The sequence below is a fragment of the Notolepis coatsorum genome (assembly GCF_963971535.1).
Source record: "Notolepis coatsorum genome assembly, chromosome: 5".
NCBI classification, from domain to species: domain Eukaryota; kingdom Metazoa; phylum Chordata; class Actinopteri; order Aulopiformes; family Paralepididae; genus Notolepis; species Notolepis coatsorum.
The window spans coordinates 125,613,412-125,631,482 of record NC_140169.1 but is presented as its reverse complement, the minus strand read 5'-3'; the positions used below and the strand labels follow the sequence as shown (position 1 = coordinate 125,631,482).

At 45.8% G+C, this 18,071-nt stretch overlaps 1 protein-coding gene across 1 annotated transcript in view; it reads right to left on the bottom strand.

Moving 5' to 3' along the window:
- The window catches only part of rev3l (REV3 like, DNA directed polymerase zeta catalytic subunit), a 126,835-nt gene extending 112,075 nt beyond the window's left edge, over positions 1 to 14,760 (bottom strand). Inside the window, exon 1 of the mRNA XM_084314925.1 lies at positions 13,838 to 14,760. Within this exon, the coding sequence (XP_084171051.1) occupies positions 13,838 to 13,976 (139 nt within the window). The 5' untranslated portion in view covers positions 13,977 to 14,760. The remainder of the gene's footprint in view (positions 1 to 13,837) is intronic.
- Positions 14,761 to 18,071: the final 3,311 nt, after the last annotated feature.

The following is an 18,071-nucleotide window of genomic DNA, read 5'->3' as shown; positions in this document are numbered from 1 at the left end:
GAGAATATCTGTGTCTATCTGTTAGGGGTGTAACGGTACGCGGATCAGGGTTTCCGTTAGAAAAAATTGTTGCCGGTCTCCGTGACCTGCAAGATTTCAATCTACCGGACAAATGAGATTAATTCCGGTCATAGTTTATTGAGCTTTAAAACAATTGATAGGCAGGCTATATAAAGAATGTCATCCTCAAGGCATGTAGATTTATAATATTATTACTTAAAACTAGGCTACTTTTGCGTATACAGTCATTAATATATTCCAAATAAAATAAGTCCCTCGATACTCCGTGCTGCTGCTGACTTGAAATAAAATAGACCGCGTATGTGGGCAGTCGGCCCGACACAGCAGTCTGTTATAATCACATTTTTATGAGCTAACGAATTCAGTTATATTGGTATATTTGTATTAATTATATCAAGCGAAGAACTGAGAAAGCAGAGAGACGGCAACATTATCGTGGTTTGCGTGACGACTCTCTCCACCTCGCAACGACTTATTTGCAAAGAGTATGGCGCTGCAGAGCAGCTCATTTAGTTGTTATTAGGCTGCCACGATAAAAAATTTTGCTGGGCGATTAATTGCCCCCGAAAATATCGCGATAAGCGATATTATTGCGACCGGTTAGAGAATTTTTTTTTGAGAAATTTATTTCCCAAAACTTTTATTTTGAAGCCCACCGCTCCGTCTTTTCCGGTGTTTTAGACTTTTATTTTGAAGCCCACCGACCGGACCTGAAGTATTGTTGTTATTATCCTAGCTTGCTGATGCTGCTGGTGGACTGGGGCCAGCTAACGTTAGCTTGCTGATGCTACTACTACTTCGACATGCTGCTAATGGGCTGGGGCCAGCTAACGTTAGCGTGCTGATGCTGCTGGTAGATCGACATGCTGCTAGTGGACTGGGGCCAGCTAACGTTAGCTTGCTGATGCTACTAGTAGATCGACATGAGCTAATGATAAAACAAATTTTGAGATTGTTGGTGAACAACTAACTTTAAGTTAGTTTTAACGTTAGCTACTAACGTTAAAACGCTAACGTTACACTACAAATAACGCTACTTGGTTAAAAGGAGCAACACTATTGAGAAATGTAGTTAAGCTATGTGGTGTTGCCCCACGGAGCTCCTGTGCTGTGTTCTCTGCTCTGTAGTAAAGCCAGCGGCCCGCCTCCCAACACGGACAGTGACTGACAAGGGGCACTGGTTCCGCCTCATTAAAACAAACGCGCAAATAGCAATTAATCGCGCCCGTCAAAATCATTGCATTAATTTTAATTATCGCGGCAATTAATCGATTTATTGCTTATCGCGGCAGGCCTAGTTGTTATTGGCTCTTTTCTGGGAACCGCACAGCAGCGCCCCCCACCCAACATTGGCTGAAAATGGCTGAATTGGAGTACTGCTGGAATACTGCATTGTGCTGTTGTTGCTCTGGCTCTGCAGCTTCACAAAAGTTCGCACACCCAGCAGTAAGCTCTCGCTGACAACGTCGTTGTCATTATTAGAAGCAACGAGGAAACAAATGTAATGATCGTTTCGTTCATCGCATAGGCTATTTAATTTTAGCCTATTTTAATACAATTCAAATAATCAAATTGTGCTTAGACTCAGGGAATTATTTTCACCGGACATTAAGACCGGAGAGATTTCATATGTCGGACTTCAACAGATTTTGCCGGTCAAATACCGGTAATTACCGGCTAACGGAAACGCTGACGCGGATACGTACTGTACCGCCTCAATGTGGACCTCCGGTACAGTACAGATGTTTAGTCCTTAGTATGCACACGCACAGTATAATATGCATGTAATAAATAGTTTGTTAATAAACTCTGTTACTTGAACAATTTTCACTGTGCTCCTAAATTTCTTTGTGTGCTCCTAAATTTTTATTTAGATTTTATTTATTTAAATTTTATTTAGGAGCACATGTGCTCCTTGGGAAAAAGGTTAGCGTAGAGCCCTATATATGGAGACATTAACATTACGTTATCAAACATAGGGACGAAGACTGTAAAAAAAACGATTCATAAATAGGCCGAAAAATGACAATGTGTTGTGTATTCCACTAAAGAGCTATTATCACGGAATCTTTATTTTTTTCTGGAAATTTTCCAAAACGTCCGTTTTTCAAACCAATCCATGTCGACTGCAAGCAAGTCATTGATAAACGACGGACGTATTAGACACATAGCCATAATATAGAATATAGAAATAGCTATCGGAGAAAATCAGTCTCAAATGGCTGGCAAATCGTGCGCCCCCTGCTGGCACTCAAAGTGTTAATCAGGCGGGACAAATGTGTCTGTGTCCATGAAGGAGAGACCTGCGTTAGTGGCTAAAGCAGCGGTCGTTGCAGATCGATTCAAGTCCATGTGCTTCTCCCACCGCGGCCGGCGACCAGAGCCACAAACACGGCAACATACTAAGCAAATCAAAGCCTCTGCTCGTCCCAAACTTTAACAAGGAGTCGAAGACGGCAAATTAGCCGTGAGTTACACGGAAGGAACACAGAAAGGTGGGGAGAGAGGCCAGATGAATGTGGGGGTGACGTTACGTGACTGCCATTCAGAGCCAGAGAAGCCAGGGACTGCATAATACTGCAGTGTTAGTTCCGTTAAGAATGAGAGGAGAGAGAGAGAGAAATGGATCAATGCATGGTTATCACCACTTAACGCAAGGGTTCACTTACAACAGCATTAAGTGTCACTTACAACATGTGTGACAAGGGTCTGGGGAAGAAGAATTAATGTAAATAAAAATTTAATATCAACGTATCCCTTTGAGTACTTTGAGAAAACAGCACAAAAGAGAGAAAGAGGAGGACATACCGGGAAAGAGGGGGACATACCGGGAAAGAGGGGGACAGACAGGGAAAGAGGACAGACGGGGAAAGAGGAGGACAGACAGGGAAAGAGGAGGACAGACAGGGAAAGAGGACAGACAGGGAAAGAGGACAGCCAGGGAAAGAGGACAGACAGGGACAGACAGGGAAAGAGGACAGACAGGGACAGACAGGGACAGACCGGGAAACAGAGGGACAGACAGGGAAAGAGGAGGACAGACAGGGAAAGAGGACAGACAGGGAAAGAGGGGGACAGATGGGGAAAGAGGACAGACAGAGAAAGAGGACAGACAGGGAAAGAGGGGGACAGATGGGGAAAGAGGACAGACAGAGAAAGAGGACAGACAGAGAAAGACAGACAGGGAAAGAGAGGGACAGACGGGCACAGAGGAGGACAGACAGGCACAGGGAATGACAGACCGTGATATCGGCAGCAACACAAGGTCAGACGACGTTCATTTATGGACACTGTGCATCAGCTCCTCCTCCGTCCCCTCTTTTCACCTCAAGCTTGTGTGAAACAAGATTCCATTACCACAACGTGGGGTTATATCACGCCTCGTCTCCACTTCCCTCAGCACAGTGACAAAAGACAGCAAGGCCGAGGAGAAAAAGAAACAGAGAGAGAGAGAATGAGAGTGGGAGCGAGAGAGAGACAGAGAGAGTGACGGGAGTGAAAAGAGCAGTACTGTCCAGTGAGAGTGTAATTAGCAGGCTTAAAGGTTTGACGGGAAGAAGAACCCTGTGAACCTGGCCTGCTGTATATTCCCCACATAGACTCTCCAGCTCCTCCTCTCCAGTCTGTTCGGCCAGAGAGCCCTGGCCGCTTAATGATGGGGAGCATCAGGGCAGGCCAACCAGGCCTGCCACCGCCTCAGGGCAGGAGGAGAGAGGAGCAACAGCCATTGAGGCTGGAGCCGTTCACTGCAGTAGCAGAGAGGGGGGGGGGGGGGGGGGGGGGGTAGGAGAAGTGGGCGTAGAGTAGGGAGGAGGAAAGAGCAACAGCGAGAGGAGGAGGAAGGGATGGGCGGAAGGAGGCGGAGAAGGGGCTTTAATTCAATTACTGTAGGCTGAACACGGATGCATAGTGGGGAGGTGAAACACAACGCCTCCTGCCCTCCTGATTGAGAAAGCAAACATAGGGATGATGCACCGCTACCAGACACTGGTGTGGGATATAGGGCTGATACCAGGATCAGGGTTTCCTCAATACTACAAAACCCAACAACAGACCGACGGAGAGCAAACGCAAGTTAGCTTTCCCTTGGGTCTGAAACAAAAGCTCATGGTAAAAGATTGTTGTTTCTAAAGTCGCTTTAGGCTTACTGTGGTGGTGTGTTGGTTGGGTCTCAGCTCTCACTCCGCAATTACTTCCTGGCGAAAAAGAAGATTTCTCCATTTCTCTCTAGAATAGCCAACAGCTTTCCCTACTGTAAACAAGCTGTGTGCACAACTGCACATGGAGCTAAACTTCCAATATAAAAGCCCCTCCTAGGATTATTATTATTCTGAAGCCCCTGTACGCAAACCGACAGCCTGTTGCCTTGGTAACTAGACGAAAAAGAAAAACATAGAAATGGTCTTTTCCCTATACTTTAACGAGATGACATCTCCGGGAATTAATTGCGGGATGAGAAATGAGACGCAAAACACACCACCATGTTATCAAAGTGACTTTATTAACAAACCATTTTCACCAGGAGGCTATTTGTTCAATATGTCATAAAAGAGATTAAATGAAAATGTCATCTTAGAAAAAACAGATTGTCTATATATTTTTATTGCAGTTTGTAACTATGTTTTCCATTTGGGACATAATTAATAATAAAGTTGCGGTCAGTGTGTGTTAAAGAGGCACTATGCAATTTGTGACGCACAAGTATCTGATAAGCCAATTCTGTGAATAAACACATAATTCCAGCTTTTTGCCTTTTTATGGGTATTTTTTCTTCCTTCAGTTACACAGATAGTGATATATTGTTCTATTGTGGATCCCCATTAGTCTACTACACCAAAGTGAGACTACTCTTCCTGGGGTGATATATCATAGATGACGTTGCATGCAACCTATCAATTATTGCAGATATCGTGCATCGTGAAACTATGGTTATCGAGGGCAATGTGTTCGTCACAGTATCCTATCGGGAGTTCCTCGTATCATCACACCCCTAATCCTTAGTATCAAGGCTGGGAAAACCCAAAAACAAACAAAGAACTCCTCTGTGGTCAGTCAGCGAGTGGCTAAACCCAAACGCCCGGCGCTCTGCTTCAGCCAGGCTGCATGTCACACCAACCATCAGCACTGAAGACAAAACAAAGGGCACCTGCACCCCAGAAGGACCCGTCCAGTTCAGTTAGCGTACGCAACACCCTTTCACCCTCTGCACCTCACTAATGAGTGCCACTGTGTTGGACCCCAGGTATGTGGGACAAAGTGATCGGGGGGGGGGGGGGGGGGTTAAAGGGTAGCAGGGAGTGTGGATCGGGAGGGGGAGAGGAGGTTGGTGGGGGTTGGGGGCAAAGGCCAGGCCGGCTCCACTCCCTCCCACTCAACACGCATGGATGGAGAAAGGACACCGTCTGACCGGTCACCTGTAGGGACACGTTGCCTCAGAGCCGGGAGGAGGGGAGAGAATGGATGGACGAATATTGAGGGAGGGGGGGGGATGAAAATTGCCACTGCATGAAATAGGGAACAGGGAACAAAGAAACAGAGAGATGATGGCAGAGAGGAGGAGAGAGCAGGGAGGACGGAGAGGAGAAGATAAGAGAGTGGCCAGTCACACAAAGAACCCAAGTTAAATCTCTCTCTCTCAATCACACACACTCATAAGTCATAAACCACAACTGCTTTGCAATGGCGGTTATCGGAGAGGAAGGGGCTGCAGTGCCATTAGACTACACAGTGAACCCCTTTCTTTATTCCAGCCAGCCAGCCACGGGCAGATATTGCAATCCAATCCAGACACCGGGGCAGCAGCGCGACGTACAGTCACTGCGTGGAACATTTTAAAAGGATGCACTCGGACACCGTCTAGCCGGTACGGAGCCGGCACCCGGGAAAAATAAATAGGCTAAGCAATGAATACATAAGCCTGCTTGATAACGGGGAGCGGTTGCATCAAGGCTACATGCAATTCCATTATATAATGCATTATGCAAATCGCTTCCCGCCAATGCTGGAAATTGGAAAATCAAGTCTACTGTGTGTTTCCATCTTAATCTGCTTGACCGAGACGCATCACCTAGCCTCTGGTAAATTCATATCAGTGTGGCTGGCCGGCAGGCAGACGGAATATCGAGCACCATGAGAGGAGGAGGAGCAGGACGACAGACAGAGAAAATTGAAAAGGGAGAAGAGATAAGACATCGAGATCCAGTCGGCGTGTGGAACTGGGCAGAGCTGAGCGGTTGCCATGGCTCTGTTGTTTTACACTGCAGGACAGTGGAGTGAAAGGCAGCAGCCAGACAAGTCTCCCTCTCTCCCTCCCTCCCTCCCTCCCTCTCCCTCCCTCTCTCCCTCCCTCTGTCTCTCCCTCAGCCCTGATGAAATCCGATATTCATGGCGTGTTCGAGAAGCGGGGACGACGCGATTGGTGCATTACACGAGTGAGAGTCACACGTGCGCTCACTTGCTCTTCCGCTCTCTCTCCCTCTCGCTCAGGAACAGACAAAAACACACAGTAAACTGCAGCTGAGATACTGCGGTGACTTGGAGCAGATTACAGCGAGGGAACAAAAGGTCTCCGGGAGAACAGGTCTAGACGGTTTCTCTTCCAACGCAAAGTAGTTTTCACTTCTGAAAAAAGGACAATGAAACCAAAATGCATTCCATATAAAAAAAGAACATCATCGTGAGAGAATTCTCTGACCAGTCAGCGCCTGATGAGGACACCCACCTCCCCCCGTGCAGTCCCACTTACAGCACAGACAGGAGCAAGCTCGGTTGCATTTAACACACAAAAAACAAAAACAAGCAGTGCTATTTTTAGAGCCAGGCTCCCAGAACCCCACCCCCCCTCCTTTTATTAAGCCTGCTTTCGCACACACAAGACTGTGCTGTGGAATTAAAAATTTATCAATAAAGCCCCTTTGATCTTTACAGCAGATTGAGGTGAAAATATAGAGAAACCATGGTGACTGTTGAATAAAGCAAGGCTTCCCTGTCATGGCGGGTCCAAAGCTTTTAAGGACAGCAAGCGGAGAGCTGGGCTACTCCACCCCTATTGGCAGATACCTCAAATCCTACTGATGATAACTTAATCCTTTTGTGTATGTGCGAGAGAGAGAGAGAGAGAGAGAGAGTTAGTGAGGAAGCAAGCAAATGAGTGAGTGAGAGTCTGTGTACACACCCATCATTAACAACCATATTGAATGGCACAGCATGGCAGGTTCAAAGCATTCTCCCCCTGATCCAATTCAAGCTCTGGGGCTGCCAGATTCTTACATTCTTTTAAACAAGGTCTTGATATGCCTGATACACTGCAGAGTTTTAGAGTAGCGGTGAGAGTGGAGGGGGCAGACGTAGGTGTGTGTGGGGGGGCGGTGGGGTCCTCATACACAGAGCTTCAATGGGCAGTGCAGGGCCCCTCTCATTCAGTGGGGACAATGGGACAGGAGGAGAGGAAAGAACTCAACACTAAGCAGGGACCCAAAATGACCCAACTCCACGTGCCAACGCTGGGCCCTTCAGGCCACACTGGAGATACCCGCTTTCAAAAAGGGGCTCCAGGGGGGGGGGGGGGATTCAAGACTATGAACCCATTTACCCCACAACCCTTGGTCATCGTCAGCCGCTCCACATCAAACAGAGGGACTTTCGGTTTCGTCCCAAAAGGACGCACTTCCCGTTTCTGGAAGTGTCTTGCTCGCTATGCCGGGGATGAACTCATCAACGCGTTACCTGGTTGGCAAATGCTGAGCCGCTTCTGCCTTAAAAACAACAGCAACCCTGCCCAAGGCCTACCCATACTCCCTCTCCCTCACTATAACACAGTTAGGGCCGGTCATTTGAGGACGAGCTCTTTATTACTGGTGGATGAAACAGCAAAGAGAGGCTTCCTGACTGCCCTGTCCTCCAGTGATGTGCAGCAGTATAAAGTAGCAGAGCAGATGCATTGACCAGCGGTGGCAACACCGGTGGAAGGCTGGCTCTGGTCACCTCCCCAGGCTGTGTGTGAATTATTAACACAACAGCCCGTCTTCCATTGATCAAGCCTGATGAAAGTGCAGCCAAATCAAACGGTGCATAAAGACAGTGCCTCTCACTCAAAGCAGTTTATCTGGCCACAGAGGTGGGTTAGACGGTCAAGATGATTGCCAGCCAGTTAACACAGACAATAATATTCAGTGTCATATCATGGCTTTTTTTTCCTTTTTTTTTTTTTACAGTTAGCATATAAGTATGAAAGGACAGCTCTCATTGCACATCTCATCCTGTGTGTTGTTGTTGTTGTTGTTGTTGTTGTTGTAACCACTGACAGAACAGCCAGCACAGACGAGACACTGTTGCCCCAGCCTGGACACATCAAGACAGAAGGACAGAGTGGAGGGTTGGTTGACTGTTGTAGTTCTTCTTCCCTGGAGGGGTCAGGATGGGGGATCTGGGGTCAGGAGTGTCCCGTCTCATCGGGAGGAGCCGTCTCATCTGTGGGTTCATGAGGTGGTACAGTATGGAGTGGGCAGAGTGATCTCCCTCTGCAAGATTGACCTTGACACAGCCCCAAGGGAGGGCGCCACCTCACAGAGCTCCACTCTGGGGACTGAGCCACAAATCAAATGGACGGCAGGAGACGTCTACGGTCCTCTGTGTGTGTGTGTGTGTGTGTGTGCTTGGATCCCACATGCCCATAGCCTGGCAGTGCAGCACAGTGAGCTCAGGTTGAGTCCAGCTCATTGTGCTGCTGCTCAGCCAGGGAGTGGGCTGTGACCATGTTGTCACATTCAATTCCCTGCGCTAATGAACCTGCCATCCGTCACATTATGTGACCAGCCAGACTTTTCTGCCTGCATTTACCATTAGCTGCTGAATTTTTACATTAGATATATACACACACACTGTAGATACACCCACTTAAAAAAAACATAATTTGGAAATTCATAAAAATCAATGAACTACTAACTAAGGTTGCCATTTCCTTTTAACTTGCAGATGAAATGGTACTAAGTGATTAAGACTGAACGCTAGTGTTAAGTTGTGGAGATGAGATAGAGGCTAGCCCCAGGCCCATCCGAGAGCCAGCTACTGTATGTAATATGAAGATGCTAGTGTCATTTGGCTCGCAACGGTGTGAGGCGAGTAAATGCATGGCGGACAATAAGTGCTGCCGCAACAGACTCTTGCCCTCATGGCAACGCCTTCAGAAACCCACTGAGGAACCGTTGGGAGCTGCTATTAAAGCCATCAATCAGACTGACTGTGGCTGCGGCAGCAAGGACACTGAGGCGGTGAGGCAGGTACCGTGCTGATGCAGAACATCTCAGGAGAACACAGGGGGACGGCAGGAGGGGATGTAAAGGAGCCTGGACAGGAAATCCTTGTACCAGGACAGGACAAATATCAGTTACCCTCATAGTCAAGTAGGTCAGCTACTGGCTAACGGTTGGTATGGAGAGACTACAGTTAACGCACAGGCAAACAGTAGGCTGTACTGCATCCAGTGTACAGATTCACATAACTCAGTCTCAACCCTTGGCCTTGACCAGAGGAAGCTGCAAATCATTGAAAGAGCTGAACTAATTCAGCCTCTCTGCACACTGCACAGTGATGCTCCAGAAAAGGCCACCTGTGGTATTAAGGCATCGAGACAATCAAAACCACCTCCCTCATTTACATTTGATTCATGCCCCTGGGTGGGGGGGGGGATGGTGCCCATTTACCCCTTTAAAGCCGCTCAATGCTGCAGTCAATCACTGTGTTTCGGCAACCCTTTGAAACCAAGCTTTGGACTGTGTAGGCCCCCTATGACAGACGTGGCACAGTGATGTCACCAGCATAAAGAATCATGGGGTGTGTCATCACCGTCTTGCATACACTAGGGCCCATGGAGCTATTATAGAAGACCCACTGACTGAACCACATTACAAGAGGGGGCAGCTGAAAGGCAAAGCCCAGGGAGTAAATAAAAGGATAGCATTAGTGCATGTGTGTGTGACGCGTTCACTGGACTCCCCCTCCTGGTCGGCTTTTAAAAGCCCGGAGGAGTGCCTGGGCCCCCGGTTCTAGACAATAACATCACAGGCTGGGGGATTAACGGGGAGTAGAGTTCACACTGGTCACCACCACCACAGTACTACTCCCTCCAACAAGACATTCCTCACCTCATCTGCAGTACAGCTAACATATACACAAGGTTATCAAACCAGACATTCCTCAACAGATCAGAAAAACTGAAACGAGTCAAAACATGGACAAAATGGCACCTTGCACTATCATCAACTGATTAGAACCAACAGGGCAGCAATTGCAGGAACGACGTAACCACCAGTGCAGCCAAAATAGAAACCGAGGTAAACAATTGACCAATCTCAAACCCTGCCCTCTTTTCTTGATCCTCCAATCACATCTCAAGCAACAGTTGGAGAAAAGAGGGTGCTGCTTGAGATAGGTCCATGGTGGGATACAATGACCTTCTAGCTAATGAGCCGTCGGCCCTTTGAATACGCCTCTTATCTTGTTAATGGATCCGGGAGGAATTCCTTAAGATGGCATTAAGAGTTCCCCTGGAGAGGGAGAGGAAAAGCAGGGGGAGGGAGAGGCCCGTTCATCCCCTTCTGTGTGTTGCTGCTTGACCCTCATTCAGGTCAATTGGTCATGCACTTTCCCCTTCCCCTACACATGCATGTGTGCGCGCGTGCACACACAGAGGAGCAGCCGAGCAAAATAAAAACAGTGTGCCCTACTCCACTCACGGGATCAGCAGCAGAGGAATGCCTGTCAGTGGATCTAGAGGCCGAGCGTGTGGACAATCAAGGCAGGATCAATGCTGTCAAACCTCAAAGACTGCAGCAAACCGCAACTCCCAGCAGTGTGGGAGGGAGGAGAAGCTCGACACTAATTTACCATTCTGAGATTAGTTTTAGATTGGAGCACTCGAATCAAGCAGGCATGCAATTCATAATGCAGTAATGATCATTGATCACTAATGCCATTTTCAAAACACTGGAAACTTTCATATTTTTATTTCCAGAGCCTCGGCTTGCTTGCGTGTGTGTGTGTGTGCTACAGGGGTTGGTCACTCACTGAAAGCAAACAAAGAAAAAACAGGAAGAGTGGTTTCAAATAACAGAGGGAAGAGTACTGAGTGTGTGTGCGCACTGCGCATGGCTTGGGTCAGAGCAGGACAGGGAGGGGTTTAGAGAGAGAGAGTACCAACACGTTACTTAAAGCACACAAGAACAGACATCCCAATAAAATGAAGCGTTGATACAGGCAGAAGAACTGCGCTCGCTCACGCGGCTCTTCTTTTTCGGGTCAAACGCGGCACTAAAAACAAAGGCTACCCTGAAGACAACGGGGAAAGCTTATAATAGTAGCCCATTCACCTCCATTCTAGTAGGTGTGGCTCAATGCTGAGCGAGGCCTTTAAAAAGACATCACAGAAAGACATGGATAGAATGAAAGGGATATTTGCTTAGATGTATTCCAGATGGCAGGGCTGAACGATTGGGGAAAAATAATATGCAACTGCGATTATATTGTTATTTGAGATGTCAGTCACGATATTAGGAGAATGATAATCTATTATTAATTATCATTCATTGGAAAAATACATCATCATGGTGTGATTTTTTTGCAGGGATCTGTACCAAACAAAGATGTTTTCTTACGCGTGTAGAAAGGGATTTGTAGGCCAGAGCATCTCCACAACACCACGATACTTCCTTCAGAATGGACTTTTGATATTGCACTAAGCCATATCGCAGATTTCGATTAACTGTTTCGGTCCTACCAGATGCCAGGTGATGTAATTTTATCTGGAAAATAAATCTAAAGCCAACACCAACTTGACCACAGGTGATGCATGAATAGAGTAGAAGATAATTACTGTAACACAATACCCTCTGCCTACCATACAATCCACAATCGTAGTGTTGTTGTGTGGAACAAAAATAATCTCAAACAGAAAGGTTTAACGAATTAAACAAAATTAAACCACGCATTTAAAAACAGACCACTGCACAAGAAAAACTACCCTACAAATCTTAAATCGCCTATAATATTTTCAATGTGTAGAGTAGACTATGAACACCAAAGGAACTAATAAATCAATAACAAAACAAGATTCAGAGTGAGTGGGCGGGCAGACAGACAATAAAGGTGAGCACTTGGATGATGAGGGAGAAAAAGAGGCACTGGTGTTAAATGTATTTAGTTATTACCCCCATCTGGTCAAAACAAATCACCTGACAGAGAGAGTAGTCAGGCTGTCTGGCTGCTGGCATACAATACATGATGCACCGCTGCTAATAATATGATGCATGGAAGCATGTGGTTCGTCAGAGAACCAAGTTAGAACTGACACCATGACACACTGTTCCCGATTTCCTGGTTCAAAGTCTTTAAAGCCAGTGGGATAATAACAGAGTTCAGTTAGGATAGTGACCCTGTGCAGCCAAATTAGTACATTGTTTACTGGCAAAAGGTACCACAAGACAAGTAACAAAGAGTGCTGTGTGCAACAATGAAATCAAGGCGTGAGTCGAGTCTCAAATCACAACCACGGCCCGGAGGCAGGCAAATGTAGGAGCCAAGTAGGAGCAAGTGTAGTATGCATGTTGTGTCAACATTCCACAGGTAGCTGCAAAAACAACACGGGTAGAGGGGGCTGGTCATATCACATGCGACATTAAATGGCACAAGTGGAGTTTTAACAATTACATTTTTCAGTCGTTATTTATTATAATTGCATTTGTCGTCTTATTGCTATTTTTACTATCTTATCCAATTGTTTTATTACCATTTGAATGTCTCATCATTTCCATCCTTATTTTATGCGTTTATAATTATTTTCTTGATGTTCTCCTTTTGTTAAGTTTTTTGTGTAAAGCACTTTGAGCTGCAATCTGTATGAATGGTGCTGTATAAATAAAGTTATTATTATTATTATTATTATTATTATTATTAAACGCCGAATGCCAGTCTTCGAGTCTGTTCACCGCCCTCTCTCTCTATCGGAGCACGAGACTGAAAACAAAGCATCCGAAGGCTCCACTGTGTTGCTTATAGAGTGTCAACTCCCTTATCTTCAATAAACGTCCGTCCACTTTGATTATCGCCAACTGTAATTCCATGATTAACGAGGCAATGCGTTAAAAAAAAACACACACAACCAACAATACTCAACAACACGCACCGCATGGCCGTGTACTACTTCAGGGCTGCAGAACGTGACCACCGCGATTTAAACAAATCTGATGATGAGCTAGCCCCACAGTCACTTGCTCCTCAATAGGAAACCAACCAAGATTTACCATGAAGGACTGGTTCTGGCCAAACCGTTCGTTATACAAGTATCACAGAGAAATGTCAAAGGCACTCACAGTTGCACGAGGGTTTCGGACAAAAATACGTGATGGTTTGAAAGCTCGGCGTTGCTAATAAACATTTTAAATATTTTTTATAAACTGCTCAACACTGCACTATTTCCGGCGTTGGGTGCATGATGCGCATGCGCTGTGATCAAAGCGCAGGCGCGCCAGGCAGCCAACGCCGGAAATAATGCCATTTTGAGCAGTGTTGACCAGTTTATTAAAAATATTTAAAATGTTTATTAGCAACGCCGAGCTTTCAAACCATCGCGTATTTTTGTCCGAAACCCTCGTGCAACTGTGGGTACCTTTGCCATTGCTCTGTGATACTTGTATAACGAACGGTTCAGCCAGAACCAGTCCTTCATGGTAAGTCTAGGTTGGTTTCCTATTGAGGAGCAAGTGACTGTGGATTCACTCGGTGCATCAGTCACGAAAGGGGCTAATGATGAGCATATAGCTACCTGCTGGTGTTGCCCCGAATATCCGAACCACTGGCACTTTCTTCACGTCGCTCTCTCTGAAGTCAGAGTAACAGACGTCCACGTCCTTCAGGGGACTCGCGGTGTAGTAGTCTGCGGTCACGATGCGCACAGCGAACATGATGCCTGCTGCTGTGTGCAGAACTGCCGGGGGACTCAACTAGGAGGAGTGCGCGACGCGAGGCACAGACCGGGGCGACATTCAACACCAGGGGAGGGTAGTGTCTCCGTCACGATGTGGAATTTAACACAAAATTATAAACTAACGTTAGACGAAGACAAAAGATAACAGATATATATCCCTTGTGTACACGACGAGGAAGCTACCAGGGGTGTTGTATCGTCAGCGTGGGAATGTTCGGTGTCCAGCCAGCGTTAGGTCTGCTAGCTAAATACTCCTCGCTGCAGCAGCAACACTGTCGAGCCCATAATACTCCAAGTGGAATGGTTGTGCCCCGTGTTTCACGTTAGCTTCTTCAACTAGTCAGACATATTGCCACGCTTCGGTATAATAACGTTAACAACTTTCAAAAACAATGTTCCAAAAAAACGGGCTGCAGCCACAGTCCCTTCTCACCCTACGTGCCACCATAGAGATAAAACTAGAGAGAGGAGACACTGCTGTTGATGGTGTGGGATACAAATGCAGCCATCTTACCTGGGTCAACTATCAGGTAACTATTAATCGGTGGTATGAGGTTTGATTTAAGCTAAAACTGGGAGAGAAACATTTCAAATGCTTGATTTATATCTTTATGTATTTGTATATATTTCCTGGAGCTATTTTGCATTTGTCTTTAGTTGACCACTTATACAGCTGGGAGATGCAATTTAAATATGTCCCTTCAACCAGTTAATCTGCAGCTCCAAAGAAAATGTACATTAAAAACTATTCATAAGTCATCACCTTGGCCACTATTAGCAAATATGATAACTAGGGAGAAACCAAATAGTCTAGTATTATGTTTACCTAAGAAAGTGAGATATGGACCTATAAAACCATTACTCAAAAGGAGAATTTGTTTTTGTTGTGGCAAACTAAATGCATTTAAATTGTACTTCCATGTTAGCTGCTCTGTAGAAAATGTATTCCCGTAAGATATTTCAACTATTGTAGACACCTTAGGTGGTTAAAAATATAATGCGATGCATTATAGCAGTTAATGAAAGGCGTATGTAAATATAGGAGAAGTGAAAGCACCATGCATGTTACTTCTCATAGGCTTAGCGGTTTAGAACTGTACCCAGGTAAGATGGCTGCCATATGGTTCCATCCCAGGATGGCAATTCATTATGACATGTCGCATCTACTGTTTTATATCTATGCGTGCCACATTATCAAGTGGGGATATGGTACGGCCATGGCTGGCTGGCTAGCGGCGGAGCTACGTTGGCTCTTGCTGGTAGACACAGGCGAAATAAAACCCGACTTTCTCGTCCCTCTCTCCGATGTTCGAAACTAGGATTGCCGCATATCCGTTATATGAAATTATTTCCTCAGGGAAGGTTTCATACAGATTCAATTTGCACGTCCTCGGCTTGCAAAACAGGATTGTCTAAAAAGGAAATCAATTGTGGCAGCAGTCCTAATCTGTACGTCTCTGGATGTGTTCGAGATGCCACCGCCGCCGGTACAACAAACGAGATATTTCACTTCTCTGAAACACGACTATCAAAAAACACAAACACCCGTCGGCAACCTTGCAAAATTCCTCCCCGGTAGACCGTCAACTGTCCTCCGTCTCTCTCTCCGCTGATAGACGGGATCTGCGTGAACCCGAGGAGACCAGGGACGTCACGTGATCGTTTTAAGACCCGCCTGGTTCCGGAATAATTTAGTCCTATATGGTGTTTTTACCATCATAGGAGTTTCTCAAGGTAGCGGGTTTATTATGGTTCCACTTATTCAATTGGTTTGACATGTTTTGACGGGAGCAGAGTTGAGCATAATTAAATGAGGGGAGCAGAGTTGAGCATAATTAAATGAGATATGCGTTTGTACATTTGAGGAAAAACTAGAAAAAGGTCATGGGCAGCACAAGTCTGTACCTAATGCAATTTAATCTTTACTCGTTTCCATGGTAACGAACTACTACAGTAACAATACCCATAAGCATTCGAGCTTCCCCTCTAGGGAGAGACTAATAAATGTTTAAAATTATTTTTTAAATGTGTAGTTACTGGGAGTAGTTAAAGGTAGAATCTGTAATGTCATTAAACAGCAACCATAGGCAAAAGAGCCCTGCTTGGTATTGTATTTTGTTTACATTTTCTGTTTTGGTCTGATGTTTGTTCGAGTTCATGTTTTTGAAATTTTATTGATGGCTTCAATGCAAACAAAGATGGCGGTGATGCCGCATAACCAACAAGAATTACAAGGAATACCAACGTCAGAGTAGTTGTACTACTCTTGTGATTGGTGGAATATTGGTGAGACTTATTTGTGCACTGTAGTAGTTACCATGGGAACAAGTAAAGACTAGTTCAAACATTTACCTTTATTGGTTGTAACAGTCTAATAATTAAATAATATATACTGTACCGCCGTCAAAGATTATGAACCTGCACAATATGGTTTGGCTGTAGCCTAATACTTTTTTTTCTACTTTCTCCTTTTTTCTGTATTTTTCTCCCATCACAATTTAGTCGTTATGCCAATTCCCCCCTCCCCTTCCTGGTTGTTGTGCGCATTTGCCCCCCACTTGCCGGTCTAGGGAGCGCTGAAGTCTATCACATGCTTCCTCCGATACATGTGGAGACAGCCAGCCGCCTCTTTTCACCTGACAGCGAGGGTGAAACTCTCACTGGGGAAGTGTAACGCGTGGGAGGATTACACTACCTCCCCCAGTTTCCTCCCTCGCTGTGCAGGCGCCCTGACCGACCTGTAGGAGTCGCTGTTTACAACGACCAGGATACACCCCACGGCTTCCCACCCGCTGACACTGCCAATTGTGTCAGTATGGACAACCGGCCAAGCCGGAGGCACCGCTAACAGCCGGATTCGATACCAGTGTCTCTGCGGTGGTAGACAGACGCTTAGTCCACTGCCTAATACTTTTTGATCTTCAATGGGTGGCTACAATGGGGGAAATTCACAGGTGGAACCTTGACCTCACTCGGTCTATCTTCGGTCCAGAGTTTTCAAAATAAAATTGCACTTTATTATAATTAATTATACTTTAGAGTATTGAAAGAGCCTACATATTATGGCCTTGAAGCAAAAAAAAAAAAAATTGTAAAGTTTTACAATTATATAGATTATTCGCTAACCCACCCCCCTGCCCTCATGGGCAAAACAGAGTCCATTCTCTTCGGTTCAAATAACAAACTCAGCAAGACCGACGGCTTCTCAGTTACAGTGGGTGACAATATTGTCACAAGGAAAGACGAAATTACCTACCTGGGTTCCATCCTAGAGGCAAATCTTTCCTGTGACAAAATGGCATCCAATGTAATAAAAAAAGTCAACCAACGAACTAGATTCTTGTACCGGATCTCCTCTCTGGTAAACAAGAATACCCTGAAGACTCTGGCAGGAGCACTCATTCAAGGGTACTACGACTATGCGTGCACCTCATGGTACCAAAGCACCTCAAAGGCGCTTAAAACAAAATTACAAACATCACAAAACAAACTGGTCAGACTACTACTTGACCTGAACCCCCGAACCCACCTCACCCCTGCCCACTTTGACAACCTAGGATGGCTTAGAGTAGACGACAGAGTACAGCAACTTGCAATGGGCCTGGTCTACAAGATACACTATACGACCGGGGTACCCATGTACATGTCAAAATACTTCCCAAAGGTCAGTGAATACCACAACCACTACACCAGAGGAAGCTCAACAAATCATGTAAAACCCAGATTCGGCTCAAACAAGGGACTAAACACGTTTCGCAATTATGCCACAACAATGTGGAACACCCTACCCAAAGCTGTAAAGGAATGTGAATCACTACCCACATTCAAAACCGCTCTTAAAGAGCACCTGCAATTCGAAACTGGCCACCGTAAATGCCCAAAACCCCCACCACCTCCTAATAGACAGTCTCCTCCCCATCGCATGTATATATTCCCTCCCCGCCGTATGTATATTTCTCTCCCACCCACCCACCCCCTCCTAATGTACAGTCCCCTCCCCATCATATATACCCTGTCAGGATCTAGGGGTAACAGTACTGTATATTTGAATACCGTTTATGTCACAAATGTA